This window comes from Taudactylus pleione, unplaced genomic scaffold (genome assembly GCF_031769625.1).
Source record: "Taudactylus pleione unplaced genomic scaffold, aTauple2 ptg000113l, whole genome shotgun sequence".
Lineage (NCBI taxonomy): Eukaryota > Metazoa > Chordata > Amphibia > Anura > Myobatrachidae > Taudactylus > Taudactylus pleione.
This window is the reverse complement of record NW_028284515.1, coordinates 15,064,539-15,089,221: the sequence shown is the minus strand read 5'-3', so window position 1 is coordinate 15,089,221 and position 24,683 is coordinate 15,064,539. Positions and strand designations below refer to the sequence as shown.

At 42.2% G+C, this 24,683-nt stretch overlaps 1 protein-coding gene across 2 annotated transcripts in view; it reads right to left on the bottom strand.

Annotated features, from left to right (window-relative positions):
- Positions 1-24,683, bottom strand: part of TTBK2 (tau tubulin kinase 2) — a 112,990-nt gene that overhangs the window by 2,634 nt on the left and 85,673 nt on the right. Inside the window, exons 12-15 of one of the 2 annotated variants that reach the window (XM_088471338.1) lie at positions 22,200-22,411; positions 21,342-21,933; positions 12,335-12,583; positions 2,892-4,108 (exon numbers count right to left, since the gene is read on the bottom strand). In XM_088471338.1, the coding sequence (XP_088327464.1) occupies positions 2,892-4,108; positions 12,335-12,583; positions 21,342-21,933; positions 22,200-22,411 (2,270 nt within the window). The remainder of the gene's footprint in view (positions 1-2,891; positions 4,109-12,334; positions 12,584-21,341; positions 21,934-22,199; positions 22,412-24,683) is intronic. The other variant, XM_088471339.1, reaches the window with a different exon arrangement.

The following is a 24,683-nucleotide window of genomic DNA, read 5'->3' as shown; positions in this document are numbered from 1 at the left end:
GCAAAGAGTTTCTCTTACGACTCTGTTCGAAAACCGGGGTGGGTATGTATGACCAGGCAGCCCAGCCACAAGCTAGAAGGCAAGAGATTGCCCTCACTCTTTTTGCCATTTTATGTCGTAGAACTAATTTGATCTGCTGGATCAGCCGCCATTTTCCCATTCTTTTTATTACTAGGCACTGCAGCTTTAAAGCATTTTTTTATTCATTTAAATTGGCTACAAATGTTCACTATAACACAAAGAACCTTGCAAGCATAGTTGCTTTTGTTAATATGTGGGAACATCCAAATTGTGGTGCTAGTCAAGGAAATTCTTGCAGTCAATGCCAATAGAAGCAGCCATTTTGTTGGATGAACTAGTATTCATGAACGTGCCACCTTTCCATTGATGAGGAACCAGATACATCACAAAGATGGCCATTTTGGAAACGGATACAAGATTTAAAAGAATGCAGACTGTACTCTACATGCAGTGACCTGGATGAGGAAAGTCTCAATGTTGTCACTAGCTCCTAGTGAACTGGATAGATTGTTAATATTAGTTCATTCCATAAATAAAAATTATTCTGTTGTATTTACTGCATAAAATTGAGACTAATCTGAACAGATGAGACTGGTATGCTGTATGTCATATATGAATGATACTGATGTTTTATTTATGACACTCTTGGTAACAAGTATGCTAATGATCTGTACATCTATGTTTAGGGGTCTTCCTTCTGGTTGAATGATAAAGACCCAGGGAGTCCAGTCTCTTTGTTTAAGATGAACACACTTAACAATTGATTGGAATAATGTTATTTAAACCTAATACGCCTAAAGCAAGGCATCCCACTAACAGTGGCGTAACTAAGAGGGGGTCAGACGGGGTACGTGCACTGAGAGCTGTCGGACCAGCGGTACCACCGGCCGGCATCCAGGTCAGTGGTTAGTGTGTAATGCGGACCGCTCTGAAGTGTGGTCAGCACTACACAGTAACAAACACACTGCCGCCGGGTAGTACACTCGTACTACCCGGCGGCGGTGTTTTTGTTTTAGCAGCCAATGATAGTCACAAAGACTGCTGTTGCACCCAGGGCCGGAGCTGGGCTGGATCTCACTCATGAGCTCCACCTTCCGGCTCCTGTACTGGGTGAAGGGAGGGACATCATGACATCTCTCCCATAGTGCAGAGTGGGACCGGAGGGGCGGACGGCGGCGGGCGCAGGAGCGGGGATTCAGGTAAGTATCATTTTGTCTGTCTGTGTGTGGCTACGTGTTTTATGTGTAAAAGGCACTACTACTCGGGGCACTACATATTGGGCACTGCATAAGGGGCACTGTATATTGGGCACTACTGGGAGAACTATAAAGGGACACTATATAAAGGGGCACTGCATAATATGCACTACAACAGTGGGCATTGCGTAAGGGGCACTACTACTGGGGACACTGCATAAGGGGACCTACTACCAGGGGCATTGCATAATGGGCACTACAACAGGACGCACTGTATAAGGGGCACTACTCCTGAGGCATTAAGGTGCATATTGAATGGACAGGAATGCTCCCAGAGTGACGAGAAACGGTGGTGTGTCATGTTGACAAGTCCCCATTTTCCAGTGGTCACGCCCACTTCTGCCCACTGATGATACATAGATTGACACACTATTCAACCTTACAGAGGATCATAGGAAGATTTCCAGTGCCATTTTTCCCTCCTAAATAATTAGTTGTAATGCTATCTTTTGATTTCAGTTGGTATGTAGAACTGTATTTTTTTTTAAATATATACAGGTTGAGTCTCCCAGATCCAAATATTCTGAAATACGGATTTATTTTAGCATGACTCAGAAACCGTTGCCTTTTGATGGTTCAATGCACACAAACTTTGGTTAAAGGCACAAAATTATGAAAAACATGGTATAAAATTACCTTCAGGCTGTGTGTATAAGGTGTATATGAAATATACATTCATTTCATGTATGTACACAAACTTTGTTTGAGCCTCAAAATTATTGAAAATATTGTATAAAATAACCTGCAGGCTGTGTGTATAAGGTGTATATAACACAAATACATTCTGGGTTAGATTTGGGTCCCTTTCCCAGAATATTTAATTACGCTATGCATATATTCCAAAATATGGAATATTCCGTTATATAAAAATACCCCTGGTCCCAAGCATTTTGGATATGGGAGACTCAACCTGTATAATTTATTTTACTAAACCATTAAAACTGGTATAAGCAATGTACAAATACAGTCAGCAGTAAGAGTTTACATATGGTCTTTTTTAAAAGGGACAGTGTGACAAACAAAAGGGTAGGAGCGATGGAAGGGGAACATCAAAAGAGAGGTTCAAAAATATTGGTTGTTCTGCACACAACTCCTCAAGATAGTTAGACAAGAAAATGAAGAGTCAGAACATAAAGGAGGATGTGAGGGAGGTGGAAGTACATTGAGAGACTGGGATGAGAAAGACAAGTTAGGTGGGAGCGCATAATTGTATTGTCAGAGTATAGATTACATTCTTTTATAAACCACTTCTACAGATCTACTAAGCCTGCGGAGGAATCAGGTAATAAAGAGGGAAATCCACAGATATTATACAGAATCTATTATGTGTGTGTTATATATTGTATATATACATACAAAGCTTATCCATGTAGATATGATTGTTTGCTAAAAACTGAGAATTGTTGCATATTTCATACTAAAACGGCTATTTTTTTGCATATTATCGTAGTATGGGTTCAATAAGAACTATAGTACATTCCATTTGATAGCAGTCGTAGCTGATCATCATCACACATGTAAAAACATGATTTTTAATTTCTCTTTTTACCAATTCTTTATTATATATTACTCTGAATTAAAAAAAAAATAATATTGCTGCACCCTTGTTCTTACCTCGTCTCCACTGCGGCTCGTGTAGGCGGTTTTCCAGGTGGTGGCCTAGGAAGGAATGGAGTTGAAGGCGCACTGCTGATCTGATCATTACAGGTCCAAGAAACAGGACGAGGAATCTTGCTTTTCCTGGACTGAGAGACGTGAGATGTCACAGTCTCATCATCAGACTGTCTGACATTAGAATCGGAGACCGTTCTAGGAATGAATAAAACTTCTTCCTCCGACAGACGTACAGCTGGCGGTGAGGTCTTTTCTTCCACAGACTTGTCAGAGGCACTTGAGAAGTCACCAAGAACGGACTTTATCTGTCGCTTTTCCATTAAGAGCCTGGCAAGATCTGTCTGATGAGCTTTTTTCAAGAGAAGTTTCTCCTTTGCAGAGATGGGAGAAGACGATTCTGATGCAGAGTCAGCCTCCTGGGCCAATACAGGAATTCTACTGTGTCTGGTGGGAATAGAAGACTTTGTATGATCCTTTTTAAACTGGTGAAAGCCATCACTTACATCAAATTGCTCCCCGTTGTTTAGATTCCTTTTATCTTTATCACATTCTTGTTCATGTAACATGGACAAGTTTGTCTGGTGGTCGGGAAAGCCACTAGCAATAATTGTGTCCTTTTCTTCATGGTAACCGTTTTGTTGGGATTCTACAAGCGAACTCACTACAGGCACTGCCATATGATCAACCTTTTGTTGATCTGATCCTTCTTCTGGCTTTGTTACCTGAACATCATAGTGTTCATTTGGCACAGAGTGGAAAGTCCTGGTCTCAGCGGGTTGATAAATATCAAACTTCATGCCTTCAGAGGATTTGCATTGCTCAAGAGAAAGTTCATGTGGATGGAACCCTTTGTTTTGATCCATTCTGCCCTCAAGGAAACCAAGCAGAGAGTTTGAAAACGATTGTACTGGGGTCTCCACACATCTTCTCTCATTCAGCATTTGGTCACATTCATTAACCAGGTTTGTGCTGCCTGAGAGTATGGATGTCCCACAAGCCTTCTCTTGGGTACTTTGTTCTAAATCTAGAGCGAGGTTTGCTTTGCTCGTACAAGTTGCAATAGCATCTTCTGATGCCCCATATACTGGTGGATTCTCTGGCGACGACAACATCTCCAAGACATGGGATTGCCGAAAATGCTTTTCTAAATTTGTCCCACACTGGAAGCTCTCTGAAGCAGACTGTGTGGATGTAACAGAAGGCCGAGGAATTGTCATCTGCATGTAAAGAGAGATAAAAAAAAAAAAAAAGTAAATTTAAGTTACAAAAATATTGTCAACAAAAAAATAACCAATTCCTCTTGCTATGTACAATTTTTTTAAAAAAATTCTGTATTTTCCTTGACAAAGAAAAAAAAATACAAGTGAAGTCGGAAGCTGATATAAAGCTGACAAAAAAAAAAAATTTGTAAATGCATAGAACATTTGAAAACAAGAAAATGTATTATAATTGTCGCAAATTAGATTTTATTTTTTAGTAAAGGTGGGATGGTAGGTTACTGTAAGGAGCGGGAGTGATATATGATTAGAATAGGCGTTACTTTAAGCCATGCAGAGCAGTACTTTCAATTTGCACAAAAGATTTTTTTGGTGACTTATTATTAAGGAAACAAAGGTACTCCTTAAAGGTTTTATACCAAATACAACTGAATTTTGAAAATCAGGTTTTTTTCATTTCCAGAATTTAGCAATGTAAAATCAAGCAGCAACCATCAACTTATTTTTAATTGTTTCAATTATATACTGTAGCTTTGTTCCAAAAATGTAATAATCTAACAAAGGCAATTTAACCCAATTTGCACTCAATTATCTGTCATTTCCACACATATAATAATTTACTACTGTCTCTCCCTTCTTCAACATGCATGCGCAGTGAGTGCCAAAGCACACTCTTCAATTTCGAGGGAGACGGGAAAGATCTAGCTCTGGAGAAGAGGAGGACCCACCCGCGCCACTGGGAACGGGGGTACGTATGGGGGTGAAATGGAACGGGCGGGGATCTGACAGAGGACAGGATAGAGTTTAGGTGTTGGGGAAGGGGGGCGGGAAGTTAGACAAAAAATCAGAGAGGGCGTGGTTAGACAGAGCGGGGGAGGGGCTAGAGCGAGGAAGGGGGCGGACTGAGGTTACTCGGCAGTCAACTAATGCACTCATTTCTCCTAGAATACTACCTATAGATACATAATGTAATACATGTATATTTTTGTAATGTTCATTTCACACCTTACCTACAAAACAATAAATCATATTGCACCCAGGAGCTGCCTACAACTGATCTTCCATACACGACAGTCCTAATAAAAACTTTGCTATATAATCTTGCTATCCACTAAACAGTCTTTGACTGCTTGCTTTTTCAGTGACCTAATCAATGAACTAATCGGAACGTTTATCTTACCCATATAATTTTGGGAAATAAAAAGTTAGTAGAAAAAAATTAAATGTCTAGGATAGGACACTTAAAGCAGCACTACCACAGAAGAAGATTCACTGAAGATCAGCTTTGAGGGCTGAATTTAAAAGTGCAATAGCAATGAAGATGCTAAATCAGTCTTGCCTTGTGTGTATTACTTCTGCCCTTTTAAATCAGCCCTCGAGTCTGCTGAGAATCAGCAGCTTTGAAAAACTGATATTTACTAAATAAATCCCTGGGCTTCTATTGACAGCTTATCGAGATGTTAAATTTGGCGATTATCTGGCAGCACCTCTAACCAAGGATTTATTCCGCTCATTTCACCACAAAGATCACAATCAGTAATTGATCAATGATTTTTCCAAAATATGCTCTGCGGACAGCGGAATACCCACCAAGAGGTATTTTGTATCACTCACCTACGCTGGGCTGATGTAACATATCCTCTTATTGGGCCTCATTTCAAGTAAGGAGTAGATCCAGCTTTTACTTTGGCAGTACCATGTTGGACTGCAGGACAACAATTTTAAAATGTGGAGACATATAGGATTAGGAGAGTGGGCGAACCCCAACTAAACCAGCAGACAGTACTTTCCCTGCATTTGCACACGGTTTGTCAAAGTGCCACAGATTTTCCTCTTTTCTTTGGATTTGCTCCTATCCCTAAATAAAGCCTATAGTGTGCAAAATGAACTGAGTTTGGTTGCACACTATAGATCTGGTTATGGTGGTGAATGATTGCAAAAGTGTATTTTCTGAAAATGTCACAGAAACACCACACTGAGCAAGATGGAACAAAACTGAATAATTTTCTTATAGGAAAACAGAACAAGAGACATCAGACCTGACTAGGGCAGATTAGTATATTCTAGACACGACTAGGGCAGGGAAGTATATTCTAGACCCGACTAGGGCAGGGAAGTATATTCTAGACCCGACTAGGGCAGGGAAGTATATTCTAGACCCGACTAGGGCAGGGAAGTATATTCTAGACCCGACTAGGGCAGGGAAGTATATTCTAGACTTGACTAGGGCAGGGAAGTATATTCTACACAAATTTCAGCCATTAATGTAGGTTTTGGACTGTATTATAAAGGGCATATAAATATATGTACACCCGAAATTAGAGGAATTTAAAATATACTTTGTTACCATACCCCATATATGACTGACAAAATCTTATAGGGCTTCCTTGGGGGCAAACATTCTGGAAGAGTAGGTGGTGGAAGCTAGCTCTCCCTTCCCAAATATGTAGACCACACAAAGTAATGGATCTCTTCTAGGAAATTATTAGATTTATAGTCCAGTGCTGTTAATTATTGCGGCAAAAACGGAGGGGGCACTTGATAAATCTCAAAAAAAATAAAGATAAGGATCCTGGACTCTGAGGCATTTCCTCCAAACGGATGTTAAAATTCTAGCAAAGATTTTATTAATCGGGCATACTGTGGTACTGGGGAAGGCAGGCCGTTTACATCTAACTGAAGATTACTAATTATTAACATACAAGTGTCATGTCTAATGCAGGTACAAGGGTAGTGACAACTCTCAATGCTGCAAGCGCAATTAATCTGGGTATATTTCAAACCTCAAGAGCATGTCCGGACTGATTATTATGTTGGGCAAGATATCTGGCAGATGAGGGAGGCACTGTTACATGTATCCTCTGGCTGCCCAGGCTCAGCATGCTTACTGGTAGTATTCACAATGGGATGTAGTTTAAATACCTGCTGTCGGGATGATGGTGCTTAGAATTCTGGCGCCGGAATCCCGGCACCGGCATTCTGACCGCCAGCATCCCGAGGGTAAGTAGTGGGGTTAGGCACTGGGGGAGAGTTAGGGTTAGGCTGTGGTGGGAGAGGGATAGGTTTAGGCACTGGGGGGGAGGTTAGGATACTCACTGATAGTTGTCGGTATCGTACCCTGTCGGAATCCTAAGCGCCGGCATGCCATACCCAACCTTTCACAATATGCGATCACAATTGTGTATTCACAATATCCTCCATTTAACTCTTTTTTGGTATAACCTGGACTTCAGGGAAAATTACTCAAGAGTTATTTTTAAGATCCGGAGTAAAGTAAACCCTATTTTTCTCAAATGGAAAGAAAAAGGCATTGTGATGTATTTGACCCTGGTGGTATTAAACCTCACTTTTTAAACTTTAAGACAAAAGATTTTAAATCCCACATATGGCTGCGGGCAAGGCCTGGCAGATCTCTGTAAATCGCTGGCGACTGGAGGTTCCTGAAATTAGTCCTGCAGATGTCCTCACTCATCATTATGATAACATGATATCTGCACTCCACCATGTTATAAGAGATGCACATTAAAATACTACATAGGGCACTTATATCTCATAGTCAACAGCGACAGGCTGCGGATGAACTGGGTTTTTGTCCTAATTGCATATGTACGTACGCAACCTTTTTTTGTAATTTATGGGATTGCCCCAAGATTAGGAGCTTTTGGGGTAAAGTGATAGGATTTGTCAATGTTCTGTTTCATCTAAGACTTGTTAAAGACCCTTTAGCCATACTTTGCGTACATTTTGTGAACTGGTACTTAGGCCTCAACAGTCGGACAATCATTCATTTATTAACTACCATTATTACTGCAGCCAAGGAGGTCCTATTACGTCATCGGATAACAGACACTCCTCTGCTTTTAGGGGAGCTTAGGGTCTTTCTGATGCAGTTATATTTTGACGTTGCTATTTATTGAAAAAGGTGTTGAACAATTTTATAAAAAGAATGGGGTGTGTTAATTCATTAACCATATCCTCATCCCAGCCAGACACCTTATAGCAATCAAATGGAAACAAGTAGAGTAGACCCACCCTCTCTCCCTGCTCAGATTAATACAATCTGGCAAATTTATTCCTATGAGAAAATCACCGGTATACTACATGACCTTTGCCCTCATTTCCTCAAGGTATGGAGCGATTGGTTGGCCCATTTTGATGCCCGCACGTCATCTAACAATTGCGTTTTCTGCCCTCCTGTGCTTATAGAATGTCCAATGCCACTGAAGCATCCTCCAGGGTTCCTCTGCCATTCCCCCCTCATTTCTTTCCCATACTAACACCCCCATATCTTTCCCTTTACCACTAAGTCTCCAAACGTAGATCACCATACAGTTTTGGATGTTCCCTCTCCCCTCTTGAGCTCTTTCGTACGACTTATAATATTCTCAATGTAATTTTTACAGGACATCTACCAAGGAATATCTACAGGGGATATGTTCAGGATCCAGACAGCAGGGGTTCAGACGTTCACAATGCCAACGCTGGAATCCTGACACTTATCGGAATACAGACGACGGCATCCGAACCACCGGGATCCCGAAGTTAAGTACCGAGGTTAGAGGGAGGGGTTAGGGTACGGGGAGGTTAGGTTTAGGCACAAAAGGGGAAGGTTAGGTTTAGGCACCGGGGAGGGAGGGTTAGGGGTTAGGTTAGTCTACTTACAGCAATCAGGATGGTAACCTGGTCGGGATTCCGACCACCAGGATACCGTACCCAACCCCATCTACAGTAATATCTCTGTCTAGACTGCAATTCAGGGCAATATTCTATTACCCTGATCCCTTGCCCCCTTTTTTATTTTACACCCTCTCCCTCCAACTCATTTATAAAAATAATAAATTTCTTGTTAAAAAAAAGTGTGTTTATATATTGAACATCTAGACTTGACTGAACAGTCAAAGGTTTTAAACTTGTTTGAATCTAATTAGTACTTGTATCGTCAGCTTTCTTAAATTGACACAATTACCTTCACTTATGCCCATGTAAGGGGAGAGGAGCTATGTGAACTCTCATCCACCTATCTGCAGTGACATTTGGAAGGGTTCTTCCTTTTTATGTCAATACTTAAGATAGTTTCTTTGTATGTTCTTTATTCTTTATTGTTGTATGATATAATGGCCATATTCGACCTCTTGCAGGATTACTTTGATGTAATTCACTGCTGTATGACTTTCAGTGCATACCAGTATCATCTTCTGTCCATTATGTTTCTGATAAAATATAGCATCAACAAGAAATTTTATTTGTTGTAAAAATTAACAAGAAAAAAAAAAAAAAAAAATATTTAAAAAAAAGGATCTGGAGTAAAAATAAGACTCTGAGCAACATACTCACTGAGGACTGTATAGCTACTTTTGACCACATATCGCAGTTTCACTAATCTAAATATTACTACATAGAGCTCAGAGTCCATAATGTAGTGATACGTTGTAAATTGTTATGTTGTAGAATGTCACTTTGGTCATCCTGAGCAGGATAAAGTACATATTGCTACGTACGGCTTCCTCATAAAGTACAGTAAATCACACTTATCCACTGTCAGGGAGAGTTGGTCCTTTGGAAGATGAGGATAGGCAGTGAGCCCAGAGTATGCCTAAAATTGCCTCTATTAATGACAGAAAGAGACTTACATAACTTTTTTTTTAATTAAACACAAGCTCTAATTATATGCCTCAACGGATGTTTCTAATTGGAGTTAGGCAAAGAAGAGAGGACAGTTTCACATGAGAAGGGCATGTGGAGATATGACAGGTAATTTATGCTATTCTACAAGGTGTGATTGCTAGAAGTGGTCAGATGTGTCCCATGCCGCCACTTATAGGACTTGTACCCAAAGACAGAGTGGAGGAAAGTAAAGCGCAGGATCAGCGGACTAAGTTTTGATCATCATCTCTGACCCGCTGACATCATCCCGTGCCGCCACGCACACCACCGCTACCCCACCAACACATCGTGCGGCTTCCTATGCACACGCTGCTGGCATTGGAAGCTGAAGACACAGGTAGGGACAGTTAGACTGCACTGGACTTAATACACCACTGCACGCTCGCTGCTACCTGCCTCAGATGTCTCTCAAAAGAGCTTAAACATTTGCATATGGTTTCAGTGTTGTTTATGTCTGTTTCTTGTCTCTTTCCTCTTCTTCTCCCTCTTTCTTTATACACAATTAATAGCGCTCGTTTTCCCCCTTTTATACTCGATCACTATAACTGAGCAGATTTTTAAGATTATTCTCCTAAGCGCAGTTCATTTACCTCAGTTTTTATCTACTGGAGACTCTTTATACCAGAAAAGCAATAAGCAGAAGGGGCATTAGCGGATACTACTGCCATGTGGTTTAGAACAATTACAAATTCTCTCCCCCTACAGAAACTTACCTGTACGCTTAGAGACTATCCTGGTACATTTGATAGTAAATGGGCTTCATGGTTGGGGAATCCGAATGACTGTCATGTGATACCCCTTAACAGTCTAAAACATTTGTAGGCAGCTACAGCGTGTGCATTTTCTATCCTATTGTGGACACCCGTGCTTTGCAGAAAAGGCCTATTACTGGCCAGTGATATGGAACATATACATACTACACATAGCATTATGGATACAGTACATCCCACCACTTATCAGGTACATACCAGTGTTAATAACGCCGGTATGCACCTAAAATTGTGATTAAAGTTGATGAGAGCTGTCCTTTGCAAAGAGGAGACTTCCGGGTTTAAGGTTCAGAAGTTCCTCTGCCCATGCATCGTATGGCACGTGAGCTGCGGGGGATGCTGGGAGAGATCTGATTGGATCCCACTCGGTGAGGAATGCGAAGAGAAGCCCATGGGCTTCTATTGGGTAACGCCATCTATAGATGGCGTTGCCCACTCGGTCCAAGCTCAACAAAGTAACGCATTCCGCAGCTTGGTACAATGTGGCCAAAATGAGGAAAACTGCAGTTTTCTGAAATTTGGCTGCATTTTCCCTTTAGTACATTCCTCCTATAATGTGATGCGTTCTATTCCTGAAAGCAAACCCCTCTCTCATTAAGAGCTAGGAAATCCATTCTGCACTGAAGAGAGTGGCCACCACTGGCACTTCCCTGCCCAGGACACTAAGGTTACCAGGACAAAGGAATTGGCAATGTAGGAGGGGCATCTGCTTGATCTGCGGCTGAGGACAGAGCTAGCGCTCTCACCCCCCACCCACCCACCCTTCTGTCTCTCTCCCTTTCCCTCTCCTCTCTATGAGGAGTGATAAAAATGATCACACTGAAATTTACTGACAGTTGGTCTGAGCTCTGACCCGTCCCTCCAATGTCAGTGATGTTACAGAGAGTCCCAACATAACGCACGTCTACAGTCTCCAAACACTTCTGTTATTTCCCATACTTACTCCTCACACATCATCTCATGGTCATAACACAGACACTCCTGAAAGTCTCCCAATTATAACATCACAACATTATTCACAATCAAAACCGCAGAAAAACATATAGAAGAAAGAAAAAGGGGAAACAGTACAACAGTAAAAATGAAAAGTAAAAATGGTCATGCTAAGGATAATCTATATAATAGAATAAAGTGCTGATAAGAGAAATAGACAGATGAAGGGAGATAAAGAGATAGAGAAAGGAGGAGGAGAAAAGAAGGGGGGGAACCCAGTTTGCGCTGGGGACATCTAGTTAGTAAATAAGGTAATCAGCTGTGCTGGTCTCCCATAAAGAGCGCTGATAAAAACTAAGAATAAGCAGGCAGGCTATAGTGGGGAGAAGAGAAGTAATCAGTTCTTGAGGTTTGTGTTCTGCTTCCTAGTGGTAAAACCAGTCTGTCTCTCCCTACTGCTCCAGGAAAAAAGAAAAATACAACTTTGGGGTTATGCAAACAAAGCATTAAGAACGTTAGTGTCACACTAGTCTATACTAGAAAGTGTCACATATACCACCATGTACAATTATAGCTGGCACTACCATCCCCCCTCTAAATAATCCTTTCCTATAAACCCACTTTCATTCTTCAAAAATAGTTTGGTGGGCCATCTTTTCTATAGATAAACATGGAGGACAAACCACAAGATTTTGAGAATCAAAAATATATACGTACACTCTGCTGTTTCGGTTTCTATGTACTATTCAAGGACTCATTTTAAAAAGGGACAAACAGATGTCACAAATAATGAGGACACAACCACTATGACATGGATAGCCGTGTGATGGCTGACTTACAGACATATCAGTTTATTCACCTGGGACTTTGATATGCGAATTACAGTAGGGTACTTGGTGCCATTATTTGGAGTTACAGGCAGCTTCCTGCGGCCGGCTGAACGGGAGGAGGAAGAGTAGCTCTCAGCCGACTGACTCTTGGGGAGGCCGATCTCTTTCTTGTGTGCAGACTCTGAGCGGCTGGAATGGGATGTTAAGGGACTCGCCATGCGCATAACATTGCTAGGAGGTCTTGAGGTAGAGGAAAACGGGATGTGAGAAGCACCAAGCTGTGAATATGCCATGATGGGAGGGGGAAAAAAAAAAAGAACAAAATAATATAAATGTTGGTGAATGCCATGACCCACCATATCAGCCATGGATGCAAGGTCTAATGTGCGTTTCCTTAAAAGCAAATGTGGTTATCAAGATTTATGTAAGCAAACTTTTGTGAATCATACGTACACATTATATATAAATATCTTAAAATGATACAAAATGTTTTCCATGCAAATTAAAATAATGATAGACTTCAATGTGACTCTCAGAGGCAATTAAAGGATTTCCACAGAAAGCTCAATATTCCCCCCTGTTTCACCAAAGTGGTCAAATTCTTTTTAAAATGAATAAGTTACAGAGGGGAGATGTACTAAGCTTTGGAGGGTAATACAATGGAGAGAGATAAAGTACCAGTCGATCAGCTACTAACTGCCATGGTACAGGCTGTTTGAAAAATGACATCTAAGAGCTGATTGGTTGGTAGTTTATCACTTTCCACTTTATCACTCTCCAAGGCTTGGTACATCTGCCCCTAAAGTGTGGAAACAATGAGATCAGTAAAGCGCATAGTACGACATGGTAACGGTTTGGAGCCAGGGGCAAAAGTTATGAACCAACAATTACACAGTGTGAAGTACTTAGCGCTTTTTAGGGTCACAGAACATATTAAAAAAAAAAAAAATTGTTCAACATGACATGGAGACCATATGACCAACATATTATACCAAATATGTTAGTTACACAAACACCATCCTCTGCCCCCACAAACAGTCAACAGCAGTCAGGTCCAAGGGCGTAATTAAGGTTTGTGGGGTAACCTACCACATTAATTGCACAACTTTGGCGATCTGCCACCATTCCTAGCCTGGCCACTATTGGCGCAAATGTCCATAGGCATTATTAACTAGAAACAGTGGGTTGCCAATACTTCACCTAGGCCCCTTCCCCCTTAGTGGAGTGGTTTGTTTTATAGTGGTTGCTGGGCAGATACATGTACCCCTCCAAGACTTCAACCCTTCTTTATAGCCAACGCAGTGGTGCAGTTAGTAGGCTATTGTAATGCTCTCCATACGGGGGAAGGGGGGGTTCCTCTTTTTGAAATAGTTTTATGTTGACTGTAGTTTGCTAATCAATGTGGGAGTATTCTGCACTTTTTTTCTTGCAAATTACTGTATATATTGTATGTGTTTGTCTGCGTCAGCGGGTTTTGTGTACCCCCCTAACACTTCTGTGCTTTTCCTATTTTTCTACCCCATGGTACATTAGAAAACTCAATAAACACGAATAAATAAAAAAAACCTGCCTGGAGTCTTAACAGAGAGACCCACTGTGACCTGTGACCAGTAGGTGACCGACGATCAGCAGCACCAAAGTGATTAGTCAGCCACCCACCCACTATGCTCTCCACACTTAAATACTGTAATGCTGAATTCCCTCCAAGTGCTATGTACATACAGTAGGAGGGCTCCATCACTTATCATTTAACAGATGATTAGCGTTAGGGCTGCAGAGCCAAATTGAGAGCAGCGCAAACACAGACCTCATAATTCAACGCGTTTTTTTAGTAGAGAGCGACGTATGAAAACTACTTGGTGCAAATTTGAAAAAGGTTTATGTATGGTGTTGAATATTATAATTATAGATAATGAAATTTTATTATAAAACTAGAGAGAGAAAGAGCGCGCAATCAAGATATAAATCATTAAATAATTTAACCTTGCAATGGTACCAGATAAAATCCAACGTCGGACTGTACGATAATAATTTTGTTTGAGATATTTCTCAAGTGTTCATTAACTCTAATATGAAATATACGAACAGTCCGTCCAATATATTGTAGCAAGTAAATAACGCCTTTAGCATTACAAGTGACTGTCTTTTATTTGGAATGTGACTATTGTATGTGATTTAGAAGTCTTTACAGTCATTTTCTTGCATGCTGCACAGATCAAGCAGCTGAAGGATCCAGGTCTCTTATCGTCTTGGCCATGACCCTTCATTTTTGTTGGCGTTTAGCTTAGTAACTTGAAGCTAATTTGTTTTTTTTACACCCGATGGTCTCCTAAAAACAATACTAGGCACTTTGAGGAGTTTGCAGAGTTCCTCATACGGTTAGATATAAACTTTGGTTTGGCAGCTGTAGGTAGTGGTGGTAAATGTAGAAGGTTGTTCAGTCAGTTTACGTTTTTATAATCATATTTTAGCAGGTCAAGTTTATTTGGTCGCCCTGCTTTTTACGGACTTCCTCAATTTTCTGTTTCTCGTAGTTTCTTTTCACTAATTTGGTTGACAGATATTCAGCCAGTTTCTTGAAAATGTGATTTTCAGAACAGTTTCTCCTTAGTTGCTATAACTACCCTCCCAGAATATTTCCCAGCCAGTGATCGTGATGCCTACCTGATACTGGTACGTAACTGTTGCAATCAACCTGTTTCAAAAATGTTTTTGTATCTATGTTCCGATTCTCTATACAGAATGTACGGTGGAGGAAATCAATCTGCTCTATTGCTGGAGCATGCGGTGAATTCCAAATTGATGTTATTGCCGTTTATATATTTGATAAATATATACGATTGTGTTATGCAAGTTGGTAAGTACAGTCTGCATATAGACCAAGTTGAAAAGTTTTTGAAGCACAAAGAACTGATGTAAATAAGCCTAAAAGACAACTGTCCAAAGAGAGAAGCAGTTTTTGGCCACTGAGAGAAAGCTAGAAAACATGTACAGTAGGTTGCTCACCTGCAAGTAAAGGAAACACTTGTCTCTAAATGTAAAACAAAAGGGGAATTTTTACACCTTGAAGTCTTAAACCGGCATATCTTCCAGGAAGCTGGAGAACTTCAGCATTTAAAAAGGTAAAGCAGGAGCCAATGGAAACTTATGTTACGCTCTACAGCAGCGGTTTTCAACCGGTGTGCCGCGGCACACTAGTGTGCCGTGGCCGGTTGTGAAGTGTGCCGTGGGGCTGTCAGAGCCACCGGGCACATTTTACTGTACTTCAGCATCCCGGGCCGCTGAGCTCCTCTGGGAGACTCAGGCGCGACCGGGTAGTGACCTGCAAAGATGCGGCGGCGTCACATCACAGGTCATGCACACCGCGTTGTCCACTGCCCTCCAGCCCGCTCTGCCAGCCAACGCCCTGCGCCAATCAGCCAGCCCGCGCTCTGTCCAGGCAGGCTCTGCAGCCTGCCTGGAAGCCCGCCCGCACGCGATCCTGCTGCAGTGTGAGTGACAAGGGGGGAAGAAATGTGGGTTTGTGGGGACCAGACATTTTTTTCTTCTTCGTGGGTACCAGCCATAGTTTATTTTTTCGTGGGAACCAGTCATGTCATTTTTTTTAGTGAGAACCAGCCATATGTTATCCAGCCACATATTTGCCTATTTAGTGGGGAACAATGTGTTTTGTTTTTTGTTTCTGTGGGGCCAGCCATAGGTTTCTTTTTCTGTGGGGAGCAATTCTGTGGGGCAAAACGTGGTATGGTTGTTTTTTTGTGGGGCGCAATGTGTTTTTTTTTTTCTGTTAGGCCAGCCAATGGGATTGTTTTATTCTTGTGGGGGCCAATGTAGTGTGTTTTTTATTCTTGTGGGGGCCAATGTAGTGTGTTTTGTTCCTGTGGGAACTAATGTAGTGTGTTTTTTCATAGTCCGCGCACACCGCATCGCCGGATAGTGTGCCTTGGCAATTTTAAAATCTTGTGTAGTGTGCCGCGAGATAAAAAAAGGTTGAAAATCACTGCTCTAGAGACAGTCACCAAGCAATGGCATGGCGAGATAGAGCACTTCCAAAGCGCTAAACATAGTGTTGTCTTGTGACACTGAAGTTCAGAAATGCAAACATATCAATGCACAAGTTGTTAGGAACTTGCCTAATACCTGCAATACTGTCTGCCATCTTTAATCTACAACCACTTAACTGGCAAGTTTGTATCGCAGCCAGATGGGCTTTAGCCCGCTTCCGTACCCCAGCTTTTAAAAATGGAAATCCGTTCTACACATGCACAGAACAGATTTCCTATTGCTTCCTGGCCCCGCAGGCAATGCCATGATCTCCAACATCACTGCCAAAATTGCAACCCAGAATGCTGTTCGAATGGTACTTCTGCCACTTCAAAACCTGCGATGGGAGGACTTCGGTTCCCCACTGAGCACTAACTCTGCAGCAAAGGGGACGGATTATCAATTCCCAGAGACATTGCTGCACTGCACTCTACATGTGGTGGAGGGGTAATGCTCCAATATAGTCCTTTGGCCCTGGAGGATGGAGGTGTAAAATAGTTAAACAAATGACACAGGTCACAGGGAGGGGAAAGGAGTGTGTTAATGCTAATGAAGATCAATGGCCAATGGTTTCATCATTCAAATGAAGAAATGCTTTGGAGCTGTATACTGCATGACCTATTGACCACCGGCTCCAGCTGATGCACACACCCACTGTGTGACATCTTGTTGCTGGCTCCAAGCTCTCTGTCTCACTGCTGTGGTTTATCAGCGCACTGCATGTCATACTATCCGCATATTATCAGCTTCCGCCTTCATACTCTCACACCGTTGTGAGGTCACTCATCAACCTGCTACATTAATGTTCCTGAAGTATTATCATTATTCTCCTTTATCTATATGGCACCACAAAGGTTCCGCAGAGCCTCACAAAGTACATAAACAACTGAGCACACAAGAAAAACGGAATCGGTATGAAATACCACCGGCCGCATGGAAATCCCGATCGTCGATAGGTAAGTATCTACTAACCTAACCCTCCTTAGGGGTGCCTAAAAGAGGGCCCTGCTCGTGAGAGCTTACATTCTAAATGGGAGGGACAGACAAACAGGGGTGACACAGATGGGGTAGATAGTGTGGAAATAGCATGGCACAGTGGGTTAGGATGGGAGCTGGAAAGCTTTGACATGTATGTATATGTTTATATATATATATATATATATATATATATATATGCGCTGCGGAATATGTGTATTTTAAAATTACCTGATGTTATGTCAAAATTAAGTTCATCGTTCATCTACCTCTAACAAAAATTGCATTTTATTTACATGAGAAATGTAGAAATTAAAGTTGTTGCACTTTCGTTTTTGTTTGTTTCATTATAACATCTATATATATCCAGCTAAAAATGCAGCTTTTATGGGTCTGTCCCACCATCCTAATAGTGAATACTTTGGTCCCAGCTGCTGGGCGCTATGCCATGTGAGTGGGTGCTTCTCACATGCTAGGCACACCCCCCTAAAGAGGTGCAGCCATTCCAAAGCATTGCTAAAAAAAAAACATCAGAAAATTCAATTCATGTTTCAACATCATTTGAGGCAACAAATAGAAGGGAGTAGAAAGGATTTAAGCCGACATTTAGGGGGCGATCTAATTGTTTGAGAGAACTAAGCTCCCGTCTAAAGTCACCAGGAGCTAATTCAATTGTTTTGAGAGACTATAACAGAAATCCACAATTCATGACCTGTTGGTGGCACTTGAGGACTGGAGTTGAGAACCCCTGTATTAAACTATTTAAAATTGCATCAATTCATAGGTTGCATGGTCCCTGTAGTACACTGAATCCAAATAGTCCATGCATGATGGACAAGTGCTCAAAAAATATCCATAGACTATTATAAAAGAGGCACACACCAGAGAAGACAGTCACCCAATGTATACAGGGCAAAAACCAGATGAGGGCAAATTCTAATGTGAAGATCCAAACAAAATATGGCCATCAGGAAATAATGACTGATTAATAGATGGGTCATTCCATATAATCCTGTCATTTCAAGATTATTTACAGCACACTTCAACTTCATCATTGCAATACAAAATAAATATCTTTAAAGACCGTAGCATCATCTGGAATTACAGTACCAATCCCGACTGGTGGACGCACAGTACAGTCTTCTGAAATTGCTACTCGACCTTAATACAAGGCCAAGGTATTACAAGAATGAGACCTATTGGTATGGGATGAATGCACACTAATACACCGCCACGCCCTTGAAGCACTTGATTGAACTTTAAAAAGGATCTAAGTAGTAATAATGACACTATGGGCCTGTTTCAGAGATGGACAATGCTGCGTCAGCTCTTGCGCCTGTTGGTGGTGTCGCGGCTACGACAATATGCAAATTCTAGCCCTTTCTCTGGTGTAGTAGTCTCCACTAGGACCGAGACGCCCATTCCCTGCATCTCAGCACGCTGTAATACTGCCGTCGACTCTTTACCATCGGTGCTTCATGAGCACCAGCCTAGTGGCAGGTGCCGTTTCACCGTTTGACTCTGGCCTCATGTGGCTGCGGCTGTGCGCTTGGGAACCCAGCCGCTTTCACTGTCACGCCTGCGATACGCCCATAAGACCGACTTTTTTTTCTTTTTCCCGTTCACTTCAGGCAACTTCACAAGTCACCACCCAGGAAGGAAATTTTCACACGTTCGCATTCTAAAAATGGCTGAACATTGCATTGCATGCTGATAGCGGGAGACACAGAATCCGCCACAATGGGTGGCAAAGTCGCTGCTGTGGCTGGGGATTTTCCAGAGCTGTTTTGGCGGGGGGACCTTCACAATATTAGGCAGGTGGTTTTAATGTTATGGCTGATCGGTGTGCATGTAACAATGGTCCTTACAGACACTTTTACTTACTTTTTTCTACCAATAACAATCCACATAATTATATAATAACTTATTATATTATTGTTGCAGTTTGCAAGATTTTTCTTTCTTTCTTTCTTTTTTTTGTTTATCACAGGATAAGTGCGGTTTTTTTGGATCACCTCACAGTTTCCCAGCTTCATCAGCTGGCCTGGGAGGTGGAGCATTGTGGGAAATATCCTGGATGTAAGCCTCTGACAGGGACATAATCACTCGCTCCGGCTGCTGTTTGCCATGTTTATGCGTCACATTTTTTACTGCACAGCGCGCATTAAGTGACACGCACCGATTGTTGTTAAATACAAATCTGTTTGTATGGGTGTCTGTTATGTGCCGAGCGAACTTGGGTGGGACAATATTTTTAATAGCATCTATCTTGATAAATACAGAAAAGGTATCAAAAGACCTTTTTACATTAGTAACTAGTGATAATATGGCTACATTTTATTAAAAAATGGAGACTAAGCATCATTGGAGATACAGTTAAGCCGCAACATTGCAGTATGAGGGGAATAGTTTGAGATGGCTGCATTTTCACATCTGCTCTGTAGCCGACGACCTGTATTATCACCTTCACGCAAATTTAATTGGGAAATGACATGGTCTCGCTGAGTCATCACGCCAAAAACAAGGTTAATGAGAAGTTTTAAAGGAATATAATCGCAGTTCAGATTTTGGACACAGTGAACACAACGGTCATTGCTGTTGCGATTTTCTGTCCAACCATCCAACTAGTTGATTGGTTGGAATGAAAATCTGGTAACATATGATTAGCAATTTGCTTCTAAATCAGTGCTCGAAGTGGGAATTTAGAGGTGGGGGTATGGCGAATTAATCTCTTCCCCCCCCCTCCCCTTGGGCCCCTGCTTCCATATCACCCCATTGTACGTCTCACCCCCCCCACCCCACTCCCTGCCTGCTCCCCTCTCTCACACCCTGCCCTTCTCACTAATTCCCTCTCTGTCACCCCCTTCAATACTAACTGCCTGCCTCCCTCTGTCTGCCCCTCTCTCTATTCCCTCTCACATCCTCCCCTCTCTCTATTCCCTCTCACTACTTACCTCTGTCCTGCGCTCAGTACGCTGCTGGAACGGAGCTGCCAGGACTCAGGAGCACAGGGTCCCACATTGCAAGTGGCAGCTTCTCACTGGCTGGCGGCCACTAGCCCTGTGATTGGCTGGCTGCCGCGAGTCCTGTGATTGGCTGGCGGCTGTGAGCCCCGTGATTGGCTGGCGGCCGTGAGCCTTGCGATTGGCTGGCGGCCAGTGTGTGCTGACTGTAGCCGGGACCTAATGCTTTGTCCCGGCTACATGCCAGTGTGTCCGCTGCCGCCGATCGAGATGTGTCCCCTGCGGGACATATCTCTACACATTTCCGCCGCTGTTCCAGCGCTAGGATGCCATACTGCATCCCAGCGCTGGTGCATCTTTTCTGCGGCTAAAATGAAGTGGGGTCGGGAAGTGGCGGTATGTCATACCGCCGTATACCGCCCCACTTTGACCACTGTTCTAAATGCCAGAAAACAGATGAAAATGGCCATCAGACAAGTTTGTTAAATGTTTGGTCTATACAATTTGTTCAAACAACAGTTTTTGTCCATTTTCCGACATTTGGGAGCAAATTGCTGATTGTCATTTGCTTTCATAACTTACCAGATTTTCATTCCAACCAATCAACTAGTTGGATGGTTGGACAGAAAATCTTTACATGTGTATGCAGCTTAAGGCACACCTGTTCTGGCTCAGTTTTCAGCAACAAAAAGGATGATCAAGAAAAATAACAGCTACTCCAAAACTGGTCAATTCCATATATGACCGCATACACCTTATACTCAAAATCGCCCCACATAGTTCCGTTTGGTGATCCATGTATTTTGCAACTAAACTGCGCCTAAACACTAATCCTAAGTACAAAAGAAGAGAAATTAGATGCAAAATTGAGCAAAGAGTATGCAGCCTGTGCAAAAAGGTAAAATACAGGACCTGTTGCTAAATATTAAGTAGTATACTACAAAACAAAAGGCCTTTATCACCTGGAAAGGGAAATTATGCATGGTCTACCATGTGATTACAAGACAATTAATGTGCATACCAAAAACTTAATAATTAAACAAACTTTAATTACCGGAGTGATAGCTCCTTCAGCTTGAGCTTCCATCTGACTTGTAGGTGTTGCTGGAAGCAGCTGGCCAGCAGCTCCTGACAGGGGATCCAGCCTATCAGCACAAGGGCCTGAGGAAACCATGATATGAAGTCCAAGGCCTGCATCAGATTTCTTATGATCATTGTCTGTCCACGAGCCTAGTTTTGGTGGACCTTCTAGAGGAGATTCCTCCAGCACCTGAAGCACCTCTGGCTCCTCTTCGGATGGACTTCCTGTCACCTTCTGACAGAGATTCCCATTTGACCCAAAATCGTTCAAATCTCTTTCTTTGTCCACAATGACCCATTCTTTAGAATCAACTTCTAGCCGGCAGGAGCTCAGATTCACAGCTACAAACCCATTGCTAACAACGCCATCTAAGTTTTCAGGGGAGCTGGCTGACCCTGGTTTACAACCTTCTGGAATATATTCATCATCATAATGCCAGGCGTGGTCGGCGTGGGCGGTGGTAGGAGCAACAATGGTCTTTCGGGGTCGAGAGGTGGGGGAAGGTGAAGATCCTTCGGCAACTGGTACTTCTTTCAAGTTTGTATCCTTCTGAATTTTATCAACACTTTAAAAGACAAAAACAAACGCATTAAAAACCTTAAACTACTATGCATCATTTTTTTTTTCTATTTTAAGATATATCGATCGATTGATAGGTAAACACTCCAATCCAATAAAGATAATAACTGAGGGCTAGAAAATAAATTAAATAAAATATTCAGGAAATAAAATGATTCGGCACTCCCGAAACTACTGCTTAAACAAAAAAACTTTTTCCCTCGTTGCCAACAACTACTGTTGTAACTAAAACTAAAGCAACAGAGTTCTTACCAGTTCTCTAAAAATTTGTCAGCATCAGGTTTTGACTCCAAAGCCAGTCGCTTCTCCAGCTCGAAGCTATGTATAGTGCGTAACTTGCGTAGAAGGGGGACATCACGATCTAGTTGGGTGGTCTCTGATCGAACCCTCACAGGAGAACCGAGGCTTGGAACATTATGTAGGCCATTTGCATGCCCATTACTATGTTCTTCTTCTGTGGCGGCCTAAGAACAAGACAAAATGAAGACTTATACATCAAAGCTTAAATAATCTCACGAATCCAGAACAGTCCACACCAAAGACTAAATGTGAACATGTTTGCAAAGACATTTTGTGTAACAATTAACAGAATGAAACAATAGAAGCGCAAATCATCCACTCATAGACACTATGGGGCTGATTCAATTACCAGCGAGCGCCACTAGAAGCTACGGCGGCTTCTTGCGGCACTCACGGCAGAATATGTCTCGGCGACATAAACTTAATAGAAGTTACTGGTGGTAAATAAATTAAATACAATATGACTCGTCAGAGGTAACACAGTAAAGAGGTTTATTAGTGAGATGCAGGGCCAAATTAACAGTGTGGGGGAGAGGGGGACGGCGGTCGTCCTTGGGCGCCCACACATTAAGGGCCCCCACACCCACCGAGGTTAAAGTGGGACGGAGCCAATTCCACCTCAGCCGGCCCACCTAACCCCAGCGCCGCAGGGGGGCTCTATTTGCCGGGCACCAGCTGAGATTTTGTTACCAGTGGGCGCCCGGCTCCCTCCTCGCAGCGGCAGCCGGAGGCTGGAGCTCACTCCTGAGCTCCGGCTTCCGGAGTGCACTATGGGAGAGACGTCATGACGTCTCTCCCATAGTTCAGAGGAGCAGCCAGCGAACCGGACGGCAGCGGACGCGGGAATTAAGGTTTTGTTTTTTTTGTGTGCAAGCAGCTTCATTATAGGGGGCACTACTACTGGGGGCAATACTCGAGGGGCATTTATACAGGTGGCACTACTACAGGGGGCAATACATAAGGGGCACCACTCCTGGGGGCACTGCATAAAGGGCAGCACTACTGTGGGCTCTGCAAAAGAGGCACTACCACTGTGGGCACTACACTACTGAGGGTACTGCATAAGGGGCACTACTACTACTGGGGGCACTGCATAAGAGGCACCACTACTGTGGCCATTAGGAATAAAGGGCACTACTGTGGGCATTGTGTAAAAGGGGCACTACTGTGTGTCATAACATGAATAAGGGGCACCTGTACTATGTGGTTTAATGTGAATCGGGCACTATGTGCAGTGTAATGTGGATAAGATTGTGGAACTGGTGAGAAATATTTCATGTGGGTGCCTATATGTGTGTATATACTAGCCTAGCTTTTCTCAAACTGCGTGTTGCGACCCCTAAGTGTTTTATACATAATGACAGTGGGGTGACAGAAAAGTCCATCTCCGGCAGGACGCGTTCCGGCCAATCAGCAGAGCAAGGGGAGGAGAGTGGTCTTTCTTCAGAATGCGCTCACTACAAAGGTTAAATAGAACAGAGGGGGGTATAGGCGAGTACAGACTCTAGCTTTATACAGTGAGTGTGTAATAATGCTGTAACAGTTAGGTGGTTACAAATACTCATGCATATATTAAAATTGGTGCACAGGTGACTGGGACCCAAAAAAAAAGAAGCCTTTACCCATAGCAACCAAGCCACTGTATTATTGCATAGTCTAGAAAAAAAACTGTTTAGTTGCTATGGGATACAGCACCTTTTATCATGGTTCCCTTCTGTGCCAATGTCCTGCCTTATTCAGCACTGTTACACATACTACTACCGAACATTTCTAAATGTTATCGAAGAAGATAAAAATGGTTTGTTAAATATCAGCAATATCTTGATTGGCTCCCAACAGTCCGTCTAAAATCTAAACAGCAGATACTGTGCCATTAGCAAATAATAGATTCCTGCAAAATTTTTATCAAAAATGTACTTAAGTTCTCTTTTTAGAGGTGTTTAGCCAAAGGCTGGAAGCCCTTTATTGGTGTGCAACACTGCAAAAGTGATTTGTGTCATTTCACCGAGATCCATGATGGAATCGTTTTTGTTTTTAAAAATAATTTATTGGTTTTTGAGTAGAAACATATCAAAAACAAAACACAAGAATTAAGCTATAAAAACTATGACGATTTACTCATGTTAGTGGAGACAATACATCATCTTATCCACCTTTATTTTGGTAAGTGGATCTAGGAGTTATTTACTAAGTCTCTAGTTTTCTGTCAACGTTTATGCCCGATATTTAAAAGGGCAATGTTTTTACTATGAAGACACGGCTAGTAAAAGCACTGCCCTTTTAAATATCGGGCATAAACACGAACAGAAGTGTAGGGTTTTACAACCCAACACTTGGTAACTAAACCCTGTGTCTCTAATCTGCTTTTTTTGTGTGTAAATAATATGTATGACTGGGTTCTCTGCAAAAGAAAGAGCAATAATCTGCAAATGTCTG